General features: G+C 37.8%; 1 protein-coding gene across 1 annotated transcript in view; it reads right to left on the reverse strand.

Moving 5' to 3' along the window:
* Positions 1-6,537: 6,537 nt before the first annotated feature.
* Positions 6,538-25,174, reverse strand: part of IFT74 (intraflagellar transport 74) — a 41,759-nt gene continuing 23,122 nt past the window's right edge. The window contains exons 13-19 of the mRNA XM_068667923.1: positions 24,621-24,674; positions 18,552-18,649; positions 17,422-17,548; positions 13,635-13,798; positions 12,778-12,903; positions 10,823-10,883; positions 6,538-8,523 (exon numbers count right to left, since the gene is read on the reverse strand). Coding sequence (XP_068524024.1) covers positions 8,408-8,523; positions 10,823-10,883; positions 12,778-12,903; positions 13,635-13,798; positions 17,422-17,548; positions 18,552-18,649; positions 24,621-24,674 — 746 coding nt within the window. The 3' untranslated portion in view covers positions 6,538-8,407. The remainder of the gene's footprint in view (positions 8,524-10,822; positions 10,884-12,777; positions 12,904-13,634; positions 13,799-17,421; positions 17,549-18,551; positions 18,650-24,620; positions 24,675-25,174) is intronic.

Below are 25,174 nucleotides of genomic sequence, written 5' to 3' on the forward strand. Positions count from 1 at the left end.
TGGACTGCAGATGATACTGATTTTATAGTATGTATAAGTGACTGGGTCAGCTGTGGGAGAAATTCACTATTTTTTGAATGAGTATTCACCCTTATTCAAAAAAAGCTTATGCCTACTGGTCATTTAATGTGCCCTGACAATGTAGCTATCTCTGGGATACGAACAGCTAGCCTAGACACATAATATTTCACAGATACAAGAAGAATGCAAATTCGTGTTGAAACTGGAAGGGGTAGAATTTGATTGGGATACCAGCCTCATCAGGTACATGCATTTGGTTTTGTTTCATTCTATCATTTCATTGTTGAAATTTCGAATAGCATCTATTTATATGTGTATATTTTAAGATTCGGCAATTACTTAATGCGTAATAAGTGCTTAAGCTCACATCTGTTTCTATTTGGAACACATTTAAACATCACAGTTTGATTTTTGCTCCCATTGAAGTTAGAATTAATCATGTGACAAGCTTTTGGAATTTAAACTATTTCACTGTTCTGGCTTGATTTGCCCATATGTAGGTGTCTGACATATTTAAGTGTCTTCCCTCACCCCCAAAACCATATTGTCAGTAAAAGAAACAAGGCTGAAAGTGAGGATGGCAGGAAGAGTAAAACAAGGCATTGAGTTACTCCCACTTTCCTTGCACATGGGGCTAATAGAGGCTGTTGGCTTCTGGGCTGACCAATGGACATGCCTGTGGGACATCCTCAAGTGGGTTCACAGCAGTGTTTGCACCCCATAAGCAACATCCGTTGGCTATTCCGAAGGCACTGGGGGAGTCGGAAAGCCTGCCCAGCCCTGTGTGCTTTCTGAAGCATTCCCTCAGGAGCATCAGTCTTGTTGGTGAACACGTATCAGCATTCACATCTAGCCACACACCCATCAAGGCAGCGTGCACGCATCTTTAAATTAATTAAAGCAGGGAAACAAGTTGTCTTTCGACACGTAGATATAATCCTAACGTTAAACTTGGGTTTTCATAACTCTGTTTGCCGAAAGCTAATTTTATGATATGTCAAGTGCTGTGAACTCCTGACACCAGGCTTTCCTTTCTAGATAAGCAGCACGCTTGTCTCAAGGACAATCCATTCATGCACACTGCAGCACATGGAAATATGTGAGGAGGAAAAAGAAACAATGCTACTCTGTACTTCTTTAATCAGGTAGATGTGTTAGCAGAAAACACATATCCTCCCGCAGTGTCTGGATGTATTATGCTTTTTGGAAGCAAGCCATTACTTTGTCCTTGACATGATGTTAATATGTGCTAGCAGGAGGCCGTAAAGCACCTTCAGGAGTACTGCTCGCTGCAATCAGCTAAAGTGGAGCAGAGGCTCATAAATTATGGGCTTTTAAGCTGCCTTCCTTACACAGACCTGGCTGTCCCCCACAAAACAACCCATGCCACTGGGGCTGACCACAGCCTGACAGCCCCCTGGTTTGGGCCCTGGCAGTGGGGGCAGCAGCCGGGGACACGAGCTGTCCCTGTGCTGTGTGCTGCGGACCCATGCCAGGCACTGGTGGTACAGAAGATGGAGGGGGAACAGGTTTTGTTGTGGTGTGTAGGTAGAGCTATATTTTTTTTTTTGCTCAGCTTTTTTTGTTTTGTTTTGTTTTGTTTTGTTTTCTTGTCAAAAAGGTCCTTCTCTTGGGTCTTCAGGAGACCACAGTGTTGGAAGTGGCTGAGTCTGAGCAGTCTGCAGGATAGCCTTAGCCAAAGGGAGCTTTTGCTCTTTTGTTTTCCATGTAAATGAAACAAAATGGCATTTTCTACAGGGGAATCGTACACGGGACCCTTTGGGAACCTCAGGTTTCTCTCAAGGGGAAGGTTCAGCTGATGAAACAATACAGGAGTCCTTTAAATCCTCTGTATCAGTAAAGGCATTGAGAAGGATATCAAGCGTATTGAATAAGGCATGATGCCTGCATTCTGGAAGCTTTGTGAGTCACTTGTATTTTGCTGAAAGAGGCTTTGTGTAGATTTTAGGGTGACCAGCCATTAGCAGAAGACAAACAAAATAATTCCTGTTTCCCAATTCTTTGCTGATGGATGGGATCAACTCTGTTTAAGAATTTCTTGGAGAGTGAAACTGTAAGAAGTGAGGGACCAGCAGTGATGCTGGCCACTGACGGTTCCAAATGTGTACAAAGTCACATAAATAAGAAGAAAGTTAGTTTTATCCCACTGTGTGGGTGAAAAGGACAAACCTGCATACTTGATGTCAGTACTTTTTGACCCCATTCTTTCCTTGTTTTAGAGCATGTCTGCTCTCTTTTTTAAAATGCATGCCAAAAGGGGTGATCCTGAACATGTGCTAAGTTAACTTAAGTGCTTGTGTATCTCTGCCAAGATTGGATCAGGTTCTAGGAGTACAAGCGTAAGGGAGTTTAATACTCCTGCTGCCCTAAAGTTAAAAGAAGTCTGGAGACAAATGGGATTCTGCAGCCTAGAAGAGAAGTCATCCCACATGAGGTGAGCAGAAACCACAGAGCTTTTATTTTTTCTCCTCTCTTTTCTTTATTACTGTTTTTCTACTTACTTTTTCTACAGTGCATTTTGAAGGATGAATGAGGCTGTAGTATGTTTAATGGTAACAAATGTAGATCCAAATGTCCTTTAAGATGTTAACACTGAATCATCGCAAATTATGTCAGGCAATTAAAATAAGTCTTCAGAGAATAGCTGTAACTTAATGAGGCAAATTTCTTATCTGTGCAGTTTGGAGAAATAAAGATTAATTGTGTAAGCCACTTAATGTACAAGATGTTTGCAGATCTGACTATGGCTTCCAAGTCCCAGGAAATAGGTCACACTAAAGAGATCTCAGGGGTGGTGTTTTTGTCCTTCAACATTACAAATATTTATTCTTAAAATCCTGTTTGCAGGATCCATTATTTTTCACTGAAATCATCTCTCTCTTGATTTGATTCTAATGATAACTTTGATTTGAATGGCTGCATTACTAAACTTTATAGTGATTCTGCCCAAGATTTGAATCAACTTTTAACTCATTTGTTATATTGTCAAACAATTCCCCCAAAATATAAACAATCCCTTTTTCATTCAAAAATACAGCGCAGATCACCAGCCTTCGGCAAGTGCAACTTAGTGAGAAATTTGCTGTCTCCTTCCTTGGCTTTCAAATTTACATCCCCTCAGACTGGCTAAAATCTTGTACTGGTTAACAGTAGAGTCACTGTTGGTGATCTGTTCCTTCACAGTTCCTTGACTGGAAAGCTCTGGCTTTAAATTCAGCCTCTCCTCTCTGAGATGAAGATTTCTAAATGGTAATGTTTTTGAGTATTTGAACAATACAGTTTTAGACATTCTTGAAATAGGGAAGTGTGAAAGAAATACAATCCTTTTTATTAAGTTGAGAACTTAAAATGCAGATTTACGTATAAATAAAGGACTTCAGTATTGTACACTAAGGTCAATAATGCTGAATAATTTTAAATACAGCAAACCTGAACACAAGTCCACCCATTAAACACCATTTCCTCATTTAATTTAGAGGAAAAACAAGGAAAAGGAAGGATAGTGAAAATCTGAAGGCATTAATCTGGTGTTTTGTCTCTCATGCATAGTATGAATGATAGTACTGTTTGATACTTTCTACTATAAGCATATTTTTTTTCTTTCTAATTTTCAGATGTATTGAGTCCCCCTTACCCTTACTGCAGGTGGGCAAACTCATGTTGTGTGTCCAAGACAGACCTCTTGCACCCTACTTGTTCTTTGCTGCAGAGCAGAAATCTTGGTCCTGATCCAAAGATACCCATGGTCAGTGAATCAAGCTTAGTCACTTTTAATGAATGTAGCTTTCAAGGAATTAGTTTTACAAGAGGAAACAGAGCAGGTCATTTTACATTTCTGCCTCATTTTTTTTTTTTTTTAAATGTGGGAGGCTTCCTCCATTTCACTTTTCTGGCATATTGTCTGGTTAGTCCTTCTTCCTGAAATGAGAATCAGTTTAGATTGCAAGTAAGGGCAAGAAATGCTTCTTCCTCTGCTCTAAATGTCTGCCAATCCCAACAAATGATTGATCAAAGCTGGAATTTGAATTCCAATCATCTATGTGGTTATGAAATGCTGAATGGCTTCCTTCCTCCTAACTGAAAAAGATGACAACTATTTGTTTTGGAAATAATTCAGTTCTCCTTCCCATTGATTAACCTGCACTTTGCAGCATTTCTCTGGCTGGAGTTGCCACCTACTGCTGTCTACACCATTCGGCTAGTATTCACTGTTGTGAATGTATGCATATAAACTCTAGTTTTACGATCTCTTTTCAGGATCCAAGATTTTATTTTTATTTTTTTTTTTCACTCTAGACAATTGTGATGTCCACTCCACCCAGATGCCTTATCAGTGTGAGGCAAAAATATTTCTAAGGCAGTCACTTCAAAGCAGATACTAAGAAGAATGGTATAAGAAAGACATAAAACTATTAGCAAGCATCCAGATGCTTTCTCAAGGGTCTGGAGGGGGAGATGTATGAGGAGCAGCTGAGGTCCCTCAGTTTGTTCAGCCCAGAGCAGAGCAGGCCGAGGGGAGGCCTCATGGCGGCCTGCAGCTCCCTCAGGAGGGGAGCGGAGGGGCAGGCGCTGAACTCTGCTCTCTGGGGACAGCGACAGGACCCGAGGGAACAGCATGGAGCTGGGACAGGGGAGGGTCAGGCTGGGCATTAGGGAAAGGGTCTGCACCCAGAGGGGGTCGGGCAGTCGGACAGGCTCCCCAGGGCAGTGGTCACGGCACCGAGCTGCCAGAGTTCAATAAGTGCTTGGACAATGCTGCCAGGTGTAGGGACTGTTTTGTGGGTGGTCCTATCTGGTGCCAGGAGTTGGACTCCATAAGCATTGTGGGACCCTTCCAACTCAGGATATTCTGTGATTCTATGAAAGCAAGCATTTTAATATCCACCTGTCTCCTCAAAATAAGATTTTCTCATTGCTATTGCTTCATTGTGGTCTGGTTTGTTCCTTGTATTTTTGTTTCATGCTTGCAGCAGAAAAATGGAAATATACTGAAAGACTTTACAACCACTTCACCTTGGGAATGTATTCCTCCAGTTGTGAAGCAGCACATTGCAGCATTAAGAAGCATTAACCAATACTATCAGACAGAAATAATTAAAAATGTATCAGTGTTCCGCGTGTCTGAAATTGCTCACAGGAACACTGCATATTGTTTTCTAAGCCCACTAACACAAGGAAAGAAACAACACAATTTGAAAGAAACAGCTTTGATTCTCTTTTATCTGTGGTGACTGGGAGTGGCTTCTGAAGACAGAAAGAACATCACTCCTATCTTCAGGAAGAGCAAGAAGAGCCAGGGAACTACAGCCTCATCAGTCTCACCTTGATCTCTGAGGTGGTGATGGAGCAATTAATGCTGGAATCATTTCCAGACACACAGAGGATGCAAAGGTGACTGGGAAGAGTCGGTATGGATTTATGAAGGGGAAAATGTATTTAACCAACCTGACAGACTTCTCCAATGAAGTAATTAGCTCAGTGGTCAAGGAGAGTGGTATAGGTGTTTACCTGAACAAGGCTTTTTTGATGCTGTTTTTCCATAATTTCCTTACAGATACAGGATGGGTTAGGTAACTGAGCAGTAAGATGGACTGAAAACTAGCTCAGGGCTCACTGTGCGATCTGTGGCCCAAAGTCCAGCTGAAGGCCAGTCAGTAGTGGTGCCCCCAGGGGTGGGTACTGCTGCCAGTACTGTTTAACCTTTTCACTAATTACCTGAATGGTTGGACAGTGTACCCTCAACAAGTTTGTGGATGATGCACAGCAGGGAGGGGTGGCTGATACACCCACTGGTTATGTCACTGGGAGAGGGACCTTGACAGGCTGGAGAAATGGTCAGAAAGGAACCTCAAAAAGTTCCAGAAAGGTAAATGCCTTTCTGGAAAAGGTCCTGACCCGAAGAGCAACAGCTTACGCACCACCACAGGCTGGGGGGTGACTGGCTGGAAAGCAGCTTTGCTGAGAAGCACCTAAGGGTCCGCGTGTACAAGAAGTTGACCATGAGCCAGCAGTGCACCTTCACAGTGAAAAAGGCCAATAATATTCTAGATTGTATTAGGAAGATTTGTCTTCAGCAGGCTGAGGGAGGTGATCCTTCCCTCTACTCAGCCCTCGTGAGACAAGTGAGCAGAACAGTTTCTAAGTTGCTTCAACCCATACATACCACCACTTAATCCACGTCCTCTCGGGTTAGAGGCATAGCATAAAATGGGTAAACTATTGCCAGGTAGTGAGACCTGTGATATTGTCCTAAGAGTCTTGATATACACACAGTAGCTCAGATCATAGCTGGGAATGATTTATTAATGAGGACGGGATCTCCTGACGGGAGATTAGTACCCCCTTCATGGCTCAAAGATGAGCCCCTTCATGAGCCAAAGATGTTATGAGCATGACTGAGGACCAAAAGGATGAGTTATTAAAAGAAGGATTGATCAATAAGGTTCTCAGACAGAAATAGGCAACCCGGAGGCCTTCAACAGAACAAAAGAAAAATCAGGGTGCTAGAGAAAGCATTTTTATCACAAGGGAACATTACAAAACACAACCAAATCCTGTAAATTTTATTCTGCTATCCAACAGAATCACTGCTAAAGAATAAAACCATTCCCTGCCTTGAGTGAAAGCGAATTTAAAGCGGCCTGTTTATTCAGTCTGCAACTTCTTTCCATTGTTCATTAAAATATGTTATTGTAGCAGAAGTGGAATTCAGGAGGCGATCTCACTAGGTGATGGTTTGATTGGTGAGAATATCAGACTTCAACTTTATCTCAGCAAATAATGGGCTCTCTCTGGAATAGCTGAAACTTTGTCAGGAAGGAAGAGACATTAGTGGGAATTTCCCCTAGATAACATCCCTTGGTTTATAGAAATCCTGTTCCATTATCTCTAAATATTATACAGACATAAATATAGAGGACAACAGCATTTACTGAGCTGAAATTGGAAACACGGTGTTCTCTGCAAGATCCTTCAGTATGTTTGTTTTACATATTTCTGCTATATACTCAAAATGATGGTAACAGATTTGGAGAAACCGAAGGACAAAACCACACTTATATTTTATATTTTATAAATTATATTGTAACAGACAGATAATTTTCTAATTCTTTGTGAACCCCAGTTTTATGAAATAAAGCACACAGTAGTCTTCTTTTACATGAGAACTCTTCTAAGGTAGTAGTAAGATTATATCCAACACCTCACTTTTTTTTTTTTTTAACTACTTTTTCTACTTTTTAAGACTACTGTCTGTCTAGGATTTTTACCTAGATTTTACCTAGTTTTTTTTTTTTTTTTTTTTTTTCCCTTGGTCAGGACTAGTTTACAACGTGGAAGGTAGAGGAAGTTACCAATAGGTAGTTTATAATTACATTACATGTACAATGTGAGGGAAATACACACTTGGTAATTTTGTTTAATGCTTTCTGACATGTATATATCATAATGCACATTATTTATGGATCAGTCCTGTTTTTGTTCTACGTTGAATCTCTATTCAATGTTCTTATCTTGAAGTTGGGTTTACATATGACACTGCAGCTTGAGAAAAAAGAAAAAACTTGGAAAAAAAAACATTGCAGAAAATGCAAGTAATTTTCCCTTTCACTTCCTTTACGGGTGAATACCACAAAACTAAAATGCTCTGCACAAGGTCAGTATTAGCTATATTTCACTACATTTTATCATAGTTCTGCTCTTATATTAAAAAGATGAAATAAGGACATGCTCTACAAGTTAGTCAGTTTTCCCTTGGGAAATGAATATTTGCTGACAGATCCTTAAAGTAAATTTGCTTTAAGACTTTACAATATGAAAGAATTCTGTCATAAGAGGCTGCTTATTGTCCTTACATACTTCCTTTACTTGTTATGAATTGCTATTTAAATAGCAAAGGCATATTACCACTTAATTTACATGCTTTCATTTAAGATAATGCATCTGAGAGTCCATTGGGCAGTCCTTATTCAGGGAAAAATCCCACTGATCATCAGGGGTAGGACTAAAAGACAATTAGACATTCATTGTGTAAAGCATGTGTAAAGCATTGCCTACAGCAAACTTCATCTTCACAATCCAGCAATGAGCTTCAGTAAAACATTCTGATGATTTTACACTTATTATGCAGTATTTCTAGTTCTATATGTTTCTACAGTTTGTGATTTTTTTTTTCTAAATATTTTCAAACCTTGCAAAAAAATAGGAGTACTACTAAAATCTGTGATTTTTATAAACTTGGAAAAATAGTTTTAAGAACATCTGTCACAGTTGTCGTGAGCACATGAGCTCAGTGGCTCAGCTTTCCATGCTGCCTCTGCACATCCCTCATTGTTGGTCCATGGGGGCAGGAAGGAAGTGCCTGGGTTCAGCTCTTCGTGTTCTGTAAAGCTTCTATGAGAGCTTTGTTGTATTCAGTGACCAGCTTTCTCACGTTCTTCATTACTGGCTGGTAGTCACTCTCCTGACTCTTTGTTGCTATGACTGATTAAAAGAATTAAGGAAACAAACTGCCAGTATAAATATTAGCATAATTAGAGATCATAAGAGAAACATAATACAGTAAGTTTCCTTCTGCAAAAACTATCAAGAGTTGCAAATAATGGAAAAAACTCTGAATGGCTGTAAAAAAATTACAGCAATTTACTAGCTACCATCCCATGCCAAACATGATAAAAAAGAGCTTACATACTTGAGTCAATTTTGTTTTCATATGTATAGGCAATAGGTCCCTTGTGGAAGACTGCCCATTGTTACACTGCAAACAAAACCATTCCAAGGCACTCAGCTATTTAAAACTATATGTTTTGGCACTTCAGGTCTCTAGCCAGAAAAATCCCAGTCCAAAAAAACAGGACCCTTCTTTCCAGTAGCCAAAGCAGATGTAAAAACCTGTTTAAGTAAGCATCTGCACTTGCATAGGTAGGTGATACATTGTACCATGTTAGGCAAAACTTTTAATATTCTGAACATTTTTTCTCTTGGGTTCTTCTTAAGTTTTTCTTCTTTTTAGACTATCATAGGGTCCAAAATTCTCACCTTAATAAAATATTCCTGCATAGCCTTCTCCACAGAGGGAGACAGCTGCAGTTCTATTCTGTTAATGTCAGCAGTCTCTTCTGGTACTTGCTGGTGAGCCCTGTTATCTGTCAAGGAATGACTGGGTCCATGAGGTGGTGAGCCACAGCTCACCAGAAGGCTTCACATCACTGACAAAGGAAGACCATTTTTCTACAAGCGTAGAAAAGGTCTGTCTGCATACACTCACCTAATCCTATCTCATAGAACAGAAGGATGCCCACAGGTCAAAAGTACATAATATCCTAAGATAGCTGTATTTTCTCCTATGAACCTGAAAAAGCAAAGTCATTAACATTTGTTCCTTATTGCTTTGTGCAAAGAACAATCCAACCTGCACTAAACTATTACTGTTTTTAATGTAAAAAAAGGAAAAAAAATTACTTCACTTGAAATAAATCATTCTACTAGCCTTTAAATGCAGTAGCAATTATTAAAATTATATATTTTCCACATAATATTCTGAAATAATTAAAAAACAAAATATATAAACATATATCAAAAGAAAATCACTACTAGCAAAGAGATTGATAATAAAATACATCTTTGTCCAAGATGTATTATGTTGCTTCTTTTTTTTTTTTCCTAAGAATTAGAGCACTTATCAGATGTAAGAAATGGGATATTTGTTATATGAAAAAATAAAGTTATATGCAGATCCTACATTGCATTTTTTTTCTCATCCTGATGGCTAGACTATTATAGAATTGCCTGAAATATTTTTTTTGGATGTTTTCTCAGGTGCATAGCAATATCCATTGTCAAACACACAGAGCTGGATGATACAGTCTAGTTCTGCTTTCACTTTTACTACAGTACTTGTACTATAAACATATAATGATTCTATTCATCATTGAGATTTCAAAATTTTTGTTTTCTAAATAATTTTTAAAAAAGGAATTTACTAAACTGAATTCAAAGCCCCTAACTTTGAATTTAAATAAATAAAACAGATATGCCACACTCAGATCTCTATAATAGCTATGGAAAATAGTGCAAGATAAGAACTATCAAATCTAAGAAACTTCACTTCTTTTGATAGCTAAAAACCTATCTTATGAAAATCACTTGCAGCAAGTTTTTGCTGGTGTTTTGGAAGGTCTTGCACAGCGAAGGATTAGTCAGGGAGACAGTGTAATGTACCTCTAATTAGCAGCATGTAATGAGAGAGCAACAACACAGTTTACCATCCCAGCCCACTTTTTTTCCTAGCTAAAGCATCTCCTTGTCAGATCTTATTGTGTTTAGCTGTTGTTTTTTTTTCCCCCTCTGATATGAACTTCCTCTTTTATGTTGTAAGAAACACCTAAATGCATAAAACACATTGTTTACTTTTTCGTCATTCACCATTCCATATACATTTTCAAATAATTCAGAACGCTGGATAAATTCAGGTAAGACTGTACAGCTACAAAGTTGATCTTTATATGAAACCTAATTACAAAACTGACCCAACAGGAAAAATGCAGACAGCAAGACAAATCTTGCACTTTGGGACAGCTTAAAATTGTTTCAGACAACAGATGCAGGTTCTGCTATATATAATGTCTAGTGTTTAAACAGATATTGCAAAGCACAGCCTTTCCCGCCCTCCTCTGCCTTCTGCTCCCCATTCTGTCCTGCCTTATTCTGATGGAGGAAACAGCCTTCTTCCTCAATTACTACAGTGTGTGAATTTTACAGTATTTCGTAAATAAAAGGATACATTCCTTCATCATAAAGTTATTTTGCTCATGGTGCTGCCACTTCCTCTCCAAATTTGTAAGCTGAAAACAAAAAAGAGCCAAAAAAGAAAATAATTACACATGTACTTTCTACAAATAATCTCCCCCCAAATGCTTCAATACCTTACATTCTGTCACCTGATAAGATCAAGGTTACTTCACAAACAAAGATAACCAATGGCTAAATGATTTTTAAGCTGCCAATGACACAGTGGTCTCTATGTAATTTAGCACTTCATACATTTACTTTTTCTCTATTTATATAAAAGCACTGCATAACTACAATGGTACATACAGAGAAATGTGTATGCAACTCTGAGGAAAAAAGATGGACATGGTAGAGAGATATTAATTCTCATTAGACTTCATATCATTAAAGTGATCTCTTCTTAAAATCAGTAAGATCTAAAATCACTGAAGATACAGTATTTCCTGACAATGTCTTGGACTTTGAGCTATACAGAAGAAATTTCCTTTCTTCCATAGTTAAGTTTCCTGTCTGATGCCAGAAGCTGTGATAAGAACGGTGCTGCAGTGAGAAGATTGCAAGAGTGTGGGTTAACTGCTGGCACTTCTTCAATAACTTCAGCATCAACAGGAAACTAATGTGGACATTATATCGATGGCTGCTTCCTTACAATACAGTTTTATAATATTTGTTTTTCTGATGCTACTGTTCAGGATTCTGCATTTCAAGATATGTAGATGTTATTTTTAAATAGAAAATCTGAAAATCATTCTGAGACTAAACTTTCTGTGAGAACTACTGCAGCAATTTAGGAAGCTATTGCTACACTTTATTTAAAAGCTTATTCTTAAACTAGAAAACATGAAATAGTTGCTATCTCACTTCAAATAAATTTTACAGCAAAGAATCAGTTATCTAAGTGCACTGGTTCACAGCATGAGACATTTGTGAGACGTTTCTGACTAAAAATTTTTCTTGTAACATTTGTAGGTGTAGCTACTTGCAATACAGCCAGTAACGGGGCCTAGGTTTAAAACGTGATACACATCAAAGGAAATAATCAGTGCACTTTTATAGTTATTCTTTGAAGGCCAAAACTTATACAGTTGACTGCTAGCAAAATCACCCAAACCCTCAAGATACGTAAACTCTATTTGTACTTCAAAATGTTTGATTTATATAGAGCAATCAGCTGTTTTAAGAATATACTTTATTTGCCCTTCTGTCAATGGCAAAGCTCTCAATAACCGAAAGCAATAAAAATGAGTGAAACACAGAAAATAATTCCCATTCTCCACTTATTTTGAGGTTATGCATTTTCCTTCTGTGCATCCGCACCTAGTGAAGTTCTGTTGCCAAAATGATAAGAATTAATTAGTGTTTATAATAGAAGATTCAAAACTGACCACAAGTTTGTAAACATATTCCTTTCTGATTCACATTTGAAATTTAAATGTAAATATATATGAAAGTTATTTGGGTTTAAAGAAACCCGAACAAACCCTAAAGTTTTAGTGGTCTACCAGGACCAGGAACAGAAGGATTGGGAAAAAGAAGGAAAAATAATAGCACAGGTTGCAAAGAAAAAAGTTAGCAGCATACCTTTTAAAAGGAAGGTGATCTGATATAATTATTAAGGACTTTTTTTTTTCTTCTTTAGTTGCTTTCTATGTTAGTTCTCAAAACTTCTTAAGTAATGGAAGAGAGAGAATTCTGAGCAAAATCAATGCAAACACTTAAAAGATTCACACAATTCTTAAGCTCAGAAAGATCAGCTCTTAGTAACTTTGAAACCAAAGCTTGTAATAAATTTATTGGCATGATACTAATTTCTGTTTAAAAACAGAACAACACATGCTTCCAAATCTCCCTTAGAAGGAGTAAGCTGATTCATCCCATACAGCGCATATGAGGAAACAATGATAGGACAGAAACAACTGAAGTGATGATACATTTCCTGAGCTATACCTGCGAATGTGTCTCATTCTCTTGAAGCTCTCTCTTCAGGGTCTCATACTGTGCATTCAAGCGTTCCATTATTTTCTTGAAAGCACTACTACGTTTTGTTAATTTTTCTTTGTCATCCTGTAGTCTCTATTTGAAAAAGAAACACAAAGAGATTAATTGATGAGTTAATTTGCTGTGGGCTAAAAACAGATTGTTTTTATTCAACTTTCAAGATGATAGTTTTAATTCCTTGCAGAACAAGATCATATCAGAATGGCTTGGTTTGACCTGAAAGATCATCTGGTTCCAACCTCATATGCATAAATAAATCACAGCTTTTCTCTAACAATGCATGCCCTATCACAATGATAACATTCAGCGGTTATGATGAACAAGTTGTAAGCTTAGACTGTACTATAAGAGCACAAGTGTGAATGATGATGTTAGGAATTTATAGAAAATTTATCACAAGTGAAATGGGAACTGTTCTAGATGGAGTTTGTATTAGAGCAAAGAAAGGACAGGATTTCTTTTTTTTTGGGGGGGGGGGGGGGGTTCTGTGGTTAGATCGCTACATTCTCAATCTTACGGGTAGTCATAAGTTACAGCAGAAAGATCAGATAAATCGGTAAAATAAATGGGAAATTTTGTGGGAAGGAAGTTATCAAAAGGTATCCAGCTGATAGCCTGCCACATGTACCCAGTTAATAAGTCACATATATAAGCTAAGAAGCATTTGGATTCATTTGCACTGCTGTGCAAACCCTGTTTCAGTCAGGATCCCCAGTCATAGGCCTGGCTGCCCCCCTTGCAGGTGCTCAAAAACACACAAATCCCCATGTGTTTCATGTATTTCTATGCTTCACTCCTAATATTACCTTTTTCTTCTCTTCTCCTGATGCTTTCAGAGCTGGCAAATTATTATAGACTTCTAACTCTGCTGTTGTTTGTTCAATTTTCTCTTTAAGAGAAGCCAGTTCATCAGTCATCTTGCCCTCTAGGAGTTCCATCTTCTGCAGGTCCATCTGCAATTTTTGACTCTCTAGGCCAACAAATGCACAATCACTAAATAATAGGACTTTTTTTTTTTCCCCCATAATACATTATCCAGATATAAAGATTTATGCTATGCTATACTTGAGTAATACAAACAGCTCTTGCTATCTTGATATACATAGGAATGTTAACATGAATGAAAGCACAAAATCCAATCTTCACAATCATCCTATATTTCAAATTGTTAAATTACAGTTACGGTAATATATACTACATAAGTGAACAATAATGGAAATGTGGTGATTTTCTACATCACACTGTTGTATTTATATTGTTAAAGTTGCACATAACTTCAGTCAATTTCAAGTTTTAAGGCAGTGGTAATACCTTACCAAAAGTTGACTTACAATGCAGACAGATTTTGAAATTTATTTTTGTTAGCTTTTTAGTATCATATTGCCTTTATTTCTGTTGTTCTAAACCCTAGTTTTATGAGATTAAATTGCCAGCTTTTCCTTGAGGAAAATTCTTCCGTATCTCCACAGTAATAAGAATTGTCGTATTTTACAAACTGAGCATGTGTTTCAATATTCAGCATTTACTTCTGACAATCCTCTAAAAAGAAGTAAGAGAGATAGGTAATGAAAGGAATTAGAAGCGTGGAAGGACTAGATAGGGGTAGAACTGTTTTGGATGGGTGTTTGCCTTCCCATTCTTATATTTTCCTGAATTTTTAAAGACATAGCTACATAATCCTATGATTCAGAGCTGTGTTTAACTCTGAATAATGATACAAATAATTTTTTTTTTCTAAATTCTAAAGTACCAGGTGAAGTGAGTTATTGGAAGGGATGAGACAACACGAAGAAACAGCACTTGGCATACACTGAACATTATGCTTACACACTCAGGTATGTGCAGATCCCCTGGAAAAACAGTAGAAATTTGTTTCTCCCATATTCACCAAAGCAATAGAAATCTTTACAGCAGAAGGAAATGGATGTGCGTATGTGACAGGGGCTCACCTTTCTAAAAACTGTGGGTTTTAGAAACGCGAACAAGTTCATTGTTGGAAGTATTTGGAAAAACCTCCCCTGATCAAAATCCTAATATAGCAAGATTTTGGTACTCATTTCTCTTCCTCTGTATTTATGCCATATATACATTTCTTAGTGTGAAATATTAGCTTTAGTCAACTTTTTTTAAACTTTTTTTTTCTTATAAAAAAGTACATTTGTGATGTCTTCAGAAACCTCAAAATAAGCAAACAAAAAGGGAAGCCAAGATTTTTGTGTTGCACATCCTGAGTAGCATGGTTCAATAAGGTAAGACTGAAAGGTTCCTACATGTGAAAAGAGCATATATATAGACTCTAAACATTTCCATACTGGCAAAAAGAAGGATTTAAAATTAAAAGTATTGGAACTAAAATGCTTGTCTGTGAATCAATGTTTATGCCTTCTTCCACTGTAAAGGGTTTAAGAAAAGAAGTTGCTTGCATCTAGAATAACTGACTATAGCTTCACTTTGCAGTGGCTATTATTGGGCAATATCAGATCCTAAAACAAAACTGAACAGACCGCCGAACTAATTCTGTTCCTATGGCACTGTGGTTTAAAGACAAACAAATGCTTAGCAACCTCAAGAATTCAGAGCTTTAACATTCGAAACAATAAAAAAAATGCATAAAGAATTCAAATCAGAGGGAAACAGCTGAAAAGCAACTTTACATTTTAAAGACTTACTTAGACCTAATGAAAACATTTTTGCTTTTAATATAATTAGTCTAATATTAATATTCTATTACTTCAACGTAACATATAGTTGACTAAATAGGATTTATTTTACATGTAATGAATAATAACAACATACAAGCCAAAATACCCAAAAGGACAAAAAAACTGCTCTGTCTATAAACTGATATTCTGTGGTGAGACAGCAGTGGGCTATTCCTTCCCATTCACACTTTTTGGAGAAAAGGGAATAAACTGGAAGGGATGAATGTTATCCTTATCTAGCGACAACCTAAATGAAAACAAAACAAAACAAAACAAAAAAACCTCTAAACTCTTCTAGGGGAAGAGACAGGAAGAGGATGCAGCCCAGTTCCTTCTGATACGCCATGAAGTTGCAGCGTCTCGCAGGCAGTGTGTACACAGTAGCAAACTCTGAGACCAAACTACTGTGACCCAGGGAAATGTTTTTGGGAAACTATGCCATCAGCACTTTTGTTTACTCTTCATGGTTTCCTTTCTTCCTTTTTTTTTTTTTTTTTTTTTTATTAAAAAAAAGGGGCTTGCCGATGGACTTTTTATATCTTTGTTATGGCACAAATATATGGAAATTCAGATTTTAGTAACAACAAAAAAATCCTGAAGATGACCATGCTATAATTCAGGGGCTACAAAGAACTTCAACTGTGCAAATGGAACATTCACTCTGTTTTTGAAAGAATCTAATGTTTATTACAGTATCTGTGACTCCTTGCTTTCAGAAATGTACTTCTAAGTAATTTACATTATCTGCTGAAAATTATATACAGCAACTTCTTTCTATCCCCTTGCAAAGAGAGAACTATGTATTTCAATAATGTCATCTACAGTGCTATGTGTTTCTGGAACATCCCTATATTGTAAAATCCAAGAATTACTGCTAACATGAAAGAACAAAAAGTCATATTTGAACCTGTAAGGTCTGGTCCAGTTCTTTAAACTATAACTGCAAATTGCTTATTTGCAGACAAATGAACACTAAATGTTCAAATGCACAACAAAATCAGTTTCTGCAGTATTTTGTGAATAACAGCTTTTCATTTGCACGTATCTGCTTTAAGTTACAATACAAGCCCCTATTTTGAAAATTACTACTAAGTACAGCACGTAATAGCCTTCTAACAAAAAGATTTATGGTTCTTCATTCCTGCCCCTTCCTTTCAGCCAAACAAACAAGGAAAGGCTTGCTGAACCAATAATGATATTGGCAAAGGTTTACAATTAGGAGAACAATTCCACTATAAACAGTACAAATAAAGAACTAAATAGATACCTGTTGCGGAAATGAAAGAAAAGTATTGTCTGCTTTCTGAAACTACAAGTCCTACAAATTCCTACACTGAAAATTAATTGCTTGAGTATTTCCAAAATTAAGTCAAAATGAAAATTCAGAGTCAAAGAATCAAAACCTGAGAATATGAATTTGAGAGCTATTCACCATTGTTGCCAGTTAATTCTCCCATGGGAAGTTTCCCTTTAGAAAAGCACAAACTGTAAGTGATACTAAGAATAAAATTTACAAATAATATGTGGTTAGGTGCAAGTCCCTAGTTGTATTTCTCAAAAACTGTTTTAACATTGCGAAGAATGTTTACTTCAAGGTGAATATTAATAAAATCAAGTTTCTGTCTCAAGAGACATTTTGCATATATACTAAAATACATCTATTGAAAACGTATTTCTGCAAGCAAGCTCATCTTTTATTGCTAATAGTAAGTAAAATACTTTTGAGGAATATAAACCACTTGTTACTCATACAAATTTATGTTTGTCAACTTACAACAGCATTTCAAGTTCAGTACAGAACTCTGATCTTGTACTTAGTGTAATTTTTCTTGTGCTTAGGTCATTTTAACTTTTTAAAGGAATGAATTTGAAAATTCAGTGTTGGTCGCACCTGTAATCAGATTCTTAGCAGTGCTCTGTGACTTCTGCATTTCATTTGATTTGAAAGTGAGGTCTTCCTGCATAATCTTCAACTCTTGATTGGTAACAGATGAAATTTGTTTCATACAATTCACATTCTGTGTAGTATAAATAACAAGAACATGCTGTATCTTTGAATCCACAAATGGTAACTGGACAATTACCAAACCCTCTTCTCTCCAAGTTCCTAGTCTGTTATTTGGCTTTTCTAACACAAGGACTGAAAATACTGGAGAAAGTCTGAAATAATTTAAATTTAACGACTTTTCATTCTGTCAGCTTTTGATAAAAAAATGTACTGATAGACCAATGAATATGAAAGAGAAATGCAATAAGGATAAACTGTTGTGCCACATAAATCTCTTCTAAACTAAGTATTAATTGCTTTACACATACCTTAACAGTATATTACATTGAATAAGACACAATTGAAGCGATGATATAATCAAAATATTACTCAGCTAAAAGATTTCTCTAACAACAACCACAATAACAAAAAAATCTGCAGGAACAAAAATGTTAATAGGAAAAATGTTTTGAAAGTTCAAAAAATGTCAGACTGCAAGCGGGAACAATTTCTGAAGTGTTTACATTAAATATACATGGCAGGGTATTTCAGGCATAATTCAAATAGTGAGGAGACAGATGAAATATTGTTAGTTTTACCTCTTAGTGATGATAAAATACCCATGAACTGAGATTTGCAGACTTTAGATAAACAAAATGTTGCAGTAGTTTTATTTGCAACATTCTGAAATGTTTATCATAAATAGAATGATATTGATTTTATCAATGATAAGTTACAGGAATGATATATGCATTTCTTTTACTCCAGTCACATGCATAATCTAACATTCAAAAGAATGTTACCCCCAGGGATAAAGAGAAATTAATTACATCTTTTTACTACAACGATATATGGTACTTGTTTGATCTTCCTTAGAGATTATTATGCATATATTTTCTGGAAAAAAACAAACAAAACAAAACAAAAAAACAAAAACAAACAAACAAAAACAATAACCTTGCTTTTACCATTCATTCTCCTGTTCTGTGTTTCTAAATGCCTAGGTTGCCATGGGAGGACAGAAATGCACTTACCCTGCTTGAGTGCTCCAGGAGTGCAATAATATTGGCTTCTATTTGGGCCTTTCGTTCTAGCTCTTGATTCTTCACATCTTCAAAAGTCTCAAGAAAATCTAGAGATCAACAAACATGACAAAGAAGACTGCTGCTAACAGAGGTATAGCACAAACCCTTGTAATTTTCAGTTAAATCTTTGTATTAAATTGATAAGCTGTACATATTTAGACTTTGAGATTAATAATTTACTTAAAAGGCAGGTGATACAGTCCTTGAAATTTGTCAACTTAAGAGGCTGGAATGAAAAACATTTTTTTTTTTCACATATACACATATTTGACTCATTAATGATATGAGGTCACCATTTGCACAGAATCACACAGAATCACAGAATTGTAGGGGTTGAAAGGGACCTCGAAAGATCATCGGGTCTAACCCCCCTGCCAAAGCAGGTTCCTTACAGCAGGCTGCCCAGGTAGGCGTCCAGACGGGCCTTGAATATCTCCAGAGAAGGAGACTCCACAACTTCCCTGGGCAGCATGTTCCAATGCTCCGTCACCCTCACCGTGAAGAAGTTCTTTCGCATGTTGGTGTGGAACTTCCTGGGCTCCATTTTGTGGCCATTGCCCCTTGTCCTGTCCCCAAAAACCACTGAAAAGAGGTTGGCCAAAGCCCTCTGTCTCCCACACCTTAGGTAGTTATACACATTGATGAGATCCCCTCTCAGTCTTCTTTTCTCCAGGCTGAACAGACCCAGGTCTCTCAGCCTTTCCTCATAGGGAAGATGCTCCAGGCCCTGTATCATCTTTGTGGCCCTCTGCTGGACTCTTTCCAGGAGATCCGTCTTTTTTGTACCGGGGAGCCCAGAACTGGACACGGTACTCCAGGTGAGGCTTGACCAGGGCAGAGTAGAGGGGGAGGATCACCTCCCTTGACCTGCTGGCCACGCTCCTCTTAATGCACGCCAGGATCCCATTGGCCCTCTTGGCCACCAGGGCACACTGATGGCTCACAGTCACCCTGTCGTCCACCAGGACCCCCAGGTCCTTCTCCTCAGAGCTCCTCTCCAGCAGGTCGTTCCCCGACCTGTAGTGATACACGTGGTTGTTCCTTCCCAGGTGCAGGACTCTACACTTCACAGAACCACAGAATTGTCTAGGTTGGAAGAGACCTCCAAGATCACCCAGTCCAACCTCTGACCTAACACTAACAAGTCCTCCACTAAACCATATAGCTAAGTTCAACATCTAAATGTCTTTTAAAGACCTCCAGGGATGGTGACTCCACCACTTCCCTGGGCAGCCCATTCCAATGCCTCACAACCCTCTCAGTAAAGCAGTTCTTCCTAATATCCAACCTAAACCTCCCCTGGCGCAACTTTAGCCCATTCCCCCTCGTCCTGTCACCAGGCACGTGGGAGAACAGACCAACCCCCGCCTCGCTACAGCCTCCTTTAAGGTACCTGTAGAGAGCGATAAGGTCACCCCTGAGCCTCCTCCACGCTGAACAAGCCCAGCTCCCTCAGCCACTCCTCGTAGGACTTGTTCTCCAGGCCCCTCACCAGCTTCGTCGCCCTTCTCTGGACTTGCTCGAGCACCTCCATGTCCTTCTTGTAGCGAGGGGCCCAAAACTGAACACAGTACTTGAGGTGCGGCCTCACCAGAGCCAAGTACAGGGGGACGATCACCTCCCTAGCCCTGCTGGCCACACTGTTTCTTATGCAAGCCAGGATGCTGTTGGCCTTCTTGGCCACCTGAGCACACTGATGGCTCATATTCAGCCAACTGTCCACCATCACTCCCAAGTCCTTCTATGCCTGGCAGCTTTCCAACCACTCATCTCCCAGCCTGTAGCTCTGCTTGGGGTTATTGCATCCCAGGTGCAGGACCCGGCACTTGGCCTTGTTGAACTGCATACAGTTGACCTCAGCCCATTGGTGCAGCCTATCCAGATCCTCCTGCAGAGCCTTCCTACCCTTGAGCAGATCGACACACGCACCTAACTTGGTGTCATCTGCGAACTTACTGAGGGTGCACTTGATCCCCTTACCCAGATCATCGATAAAGATATTAAAGAGAGGCTTCTCAAATGGGTATTTCGATCTTGGGCAGCCAAATCCTTGGTCCAGACATCACCCCCTCAGCCAGTCATTCACCTGTCCCGTTCTCCTCCTTCTTTCTGGGTCCCCGTCACCCAGACGGAGGACAAAGGAGAACACTACCTGCACCCCTGATCCCTTCAACAACCTTCCCACAGATGCAAAGTCCTTTTTAGTATTTCTCATTTTTCTAGTTGCAGCTTCCCGGGATCCAACCTGAATGACAACAAGAGGATAGTACTCCTCCAGTTTAATGAGCCTTCCTAATGTGTCTGACACTTGCTCCAGGAAGACAGCACACCTCTCTAGATAGGTTATCTCAGCGACAAATGAGGGCCTCAGTGCCCCTCAGCAAGGAGTCTCCGATCCCTAAGACTCTCCCTTCTTTTTTTGTGGCAATGGTTGTGATGCAGTGCTCTACCCAGCCCCAATCCCTATGCTCAGTACTTCCCCCAACCTTGACACGCTTAATATTTGATATTCTTTGATATTTGATATCTTCTTTGATATTGTTTAGGTGAGGGTTGCCAGTCAATGGGAAAGTAGTTTCATCACCATCATTTCTGACATCTTTCTGAATGCTTGTCCCAGCAGCTGTCAGTCTTCATTTTTGTGAGTGCTATTGAAATGGGCTACCAACTAATGGAAACAGGTAACTTCACTATCTCTAAAGGCTTGGACTAAATAACATGCACTGCTAAGCACCTGAGACTATTATCCACCTGGTATTATCTCCTACTTGCCATGCTATGTCCCTTTGCTAACATCTACCTTTTATCATCATTCCTGTAAGTGTCCAACTGAATCTGACAAGACAGCTGTAATGTTGCTGTGCAGTCTGTATTTGTGTCCCAGGCATATGAAATCATATTCCTGGTGACAGACATAATGATAAAAGGTGCTGGACACATCACATGGACAGCAAGATGACACCCAGGTCTGTACCTTAATGACCACCTGTCACCTGGTGGCTCTCCACCTGAAATATATTTAACTATATAGGAGCATAGAGGAAATGTAAAAGCTTGCTAAATTTCTAGTTGGACAAAAAATGGGAGAAGTGCTTAATTGAACAAGGGGGATTAGATGATAGTAAATGCAAGATGGATCATTTGGGAAGAGAGATATATAACAGGAGGGACTACTAAATGGAAATACTAACAAATCCTGATGGGATGAGGACTGACTAGAGCAATGTGGATCACGGAGCAAATAGTATTTTTCAATAATATCTTTTAAATTATCAACTAATTTAAGATTTATAAGTAAGAGAGCTGTTGCAATATCTGAACATGATCTGCATTGCTTTCCATCAAAGAATTAATACAAAAGCTTCACAGATTACAGCTTGTAAAACTTTCAGGGAGTGTGCTTCAATAATTTATATTATTGGAGCAAGGGGACAATACTTACATACTACAAAGGCTATCCCTGAGGCAATGATTTCAGGATGAAAGATACTTGGAATTCTTAGAGGCCAATTAGACCGCACACCTGTAATGTGCACAGCTAATTGCTAAAAGTAATTACTAGTTCTGATGCAAATTTAGTTAGCTCAAAAAGTTGAGATAAAGCTTTGGTCCTGCTGACAGACTGAAAAACACCTGTAACAAACAGTACTTGACAAGAATATAAGAAAGTTTACCTTTTGCCAGTACTGCTGTGAACTTGTAACTGGAGACATAGTTAAAGCCAAACCTAATTTAATTTCAGGCCAATAACCTGAAATTAAAGCACCTCCATGAAAAAAAAAGTTTTCTCAGACATTCAAAAACGTGAAATAAAGATAGACACAGCAGACTTTATTAGCTAGTAATTCTCTAGAGACTGAACTAATGCACTATATATCCACAAATAAACCATTTTATAAAACAGAGTCTGAAACTGTGGAATTAGGACCTAGGCATTGCACCTATATGATTTCATCAGCATTTCTTTCCTTTGCCATTCTGGACCTTTTTAGGCTGTTTTTAAACCTTCTTTGCATTTATTCAAAGACTTTCTATAGGGTCCATATTTATCTCTAATCTCATTGTCTTCCTGCAAGAAAGCCTCTTTCCTTTTTATCATACCTGTCTGATTGATCTTGCTTCATCTAAGTCCTACACGTTCTACAGATTCACAAAAGCATGTCTCAGATGTTCGTATGCACTTGTCTTAACAGAGGGTTTATGAAAGACATTTTATAATCCTCCTCATCAACCTATTCCAATGCTTGGTGAGTTTTAACCTTATAAAGGGTTTCCTAACATTCAACCTGAAGTCCTTCCATGACTATATGTTTATTACTCCTTTTCTCCTTTTCTATCCCTCATCTATATGTACAGATATATTATTCACTTATTCTCTGAAACAGCCTTTTCATGTATTTGATGACTTTCCTAAATTCTCTATTCTTTAAAATTTCCTCACAGGTCATGTTTTCTGTATCCTTGATCAGTCACACCTCAGACAGACAACCTCTATCTTCACGTGCATTGAGCAGAACTAAAAACAATGCTCCGTCTGAAGCCTTCCTTAATGCACAAAGAACAAGATCACTTCATTCAACAAGATCATGTGAGTTGTGCCTGAGGAACTGCTCCTTGTGGCTGATTACCCCTGCCCAGGTATGATCTTACACTTACCCTTGTCAATTTTTTTCTACATCTTTTAAAATCTGTCATATTTTAAATTCTAACCTTGTTCTCCATCATGACTTCAGTTTTTCCAATGTAGCTATTTTTTGTGAAAATACTTATTTACTCTATATCTTGTCATCCAACTGACTAAAAAAAATTGAACCAAACTAAACATCAAACACCCTGCAAAATTCCACTCAACACATCCTTCCATTCTTCTTGACAATGAATCCTTAATAATCAATAATTTGTTAAGGAAATGCACAACATAGGCTAATAATTGGACCATATTTCCATTCCTTGCTTCTAAGAAAATTACCTGAGACAGAACACCTGCTTCTCCCCCCTTAGTCTGCTGTATTTTTCAGTCAAAAAAGGAAATTAGTTGTTTGTTCTTGACCAATCAATGTAATCGTTACTCATAATCATGTTTTGTAATATTAACGTTGTTTGCTTGATTATTTTTTCCACAGTCTTTCTGGAAATTGATGCTAAGGTGCCTGATTTATATTTTTCTGGCTACTCTTCTTCAAGACTGTTAAAATACCTGCTCTATTCCCAGATTTGTATATGTTAACCACAAATCTCTCAATTAATCTTAAACAGCTCTAGAGCTGCATCAGTATCCTCTGATAAAGTTCAGGTAATTTGAAAATCCAGTGACTCTGTACGTATGCTGCCACCCATATTTCCTCATTGTCATCTGAGACCTTGTTTTCAATCACGCTAGCCTTAAGTTACACTGAACAGTATTAGAGAGCACTGTTACACTATTAGACACTTCATGGCATATTTGTTGATCATTTTCCCCTTTGCTGAGTAGCAGACCAACAGTTTTTGTAAATTTCCTACTGTAATATAGTAGCTATGGAATATACATTAAAAACAGTTCTCTCTTCATTCTTTTGCTAGACGCTGCTGAGATCTTCATAACGAGAACTTTTTAATATGGAGCAGAACTTTAGTAGCATTCATCTTGAATAAACACATATGAAAAGCCTTAATTTTAAAGGTTTATGTGATATTTATGCATCCCAGTTCTAAAGTTTTGCTTCTATTAATCAGACCTGACCAGCTGGTTTTATGTCTCTCATTTAAGTTCACTTTAAAATTAATTTCAGCACTATTTCACAAAATAAAGCTGTTCCTAAGACACTTAACATTTGATAAAAAGCCTTGAAAGACACTTCAAATATTTGTGAGTGTCCTGTAAATCTTAAATTATCAATTATCTTGTCCTGAGACAGAACACAGAAACTTTTATGCAAAGATCAGGAGATCAGTTCTTTTCAGTGCTAAATTAACAAAGTGAAAACAGTACAAGAAAACCTGTATTTTAGTGGAATTAAAGTATATTAGACATCTTACTGTCCATGCTTTCTTCTCTCTTCTTCAGCTCCTTGTATTTCCAATTTTCCTCTCCTGCAAGAAATGTAACATGTAAAAAATGTAAAAAATAAGATAATTATCTTAATAAACCAGTCTCGGTGCAATTTTTAGAACCTTTTAGAGGTCAGGATTTTTCATAAATAAGAGTAGGATAAGTACTTGGTTTGAACAAAGGAAGTCGGCACGATTTTTCTTAAGTCAGTTGAATTTCAATAGAGAAAGAATGCTTTCATGTTTTTGGGCAGCATGGTTAGTTAAGCTTTGTGTGTCTTCATTTAACACAAGACAATTCAATGGCACTTTCACATATTAAAATGGATGTTCATAAGGATAAGCAGCTTGTAAGCCAGCATGACAATCTCAGGAAATAAACAAGAAAACTGGTAGAGGAAAATGAAATGCACAAAAAGTTTTAAAAGACCCTTTCCAACATGTTCTTTACATTGCTATTAGGAGTAATGACTATGATATAATCAGTCCATCTTTGTGTCTAACAATTGACTATAAACAGCTCTTAATTAAAATGTACTAGT

This window comes from Anas acuta, chromosome Z, assembly GCF_963932015.1.
Source record: "Anas acuta chromosome Z, bAnaAcu1.1, whole genome shotgun sequence".
In the NCBI taxonomy this organism is placed as follows: Eukaryota; Metazoa; Chordata; class Aves; order Anseriformes; family Anatidae; genus Anas; species Anas acuta.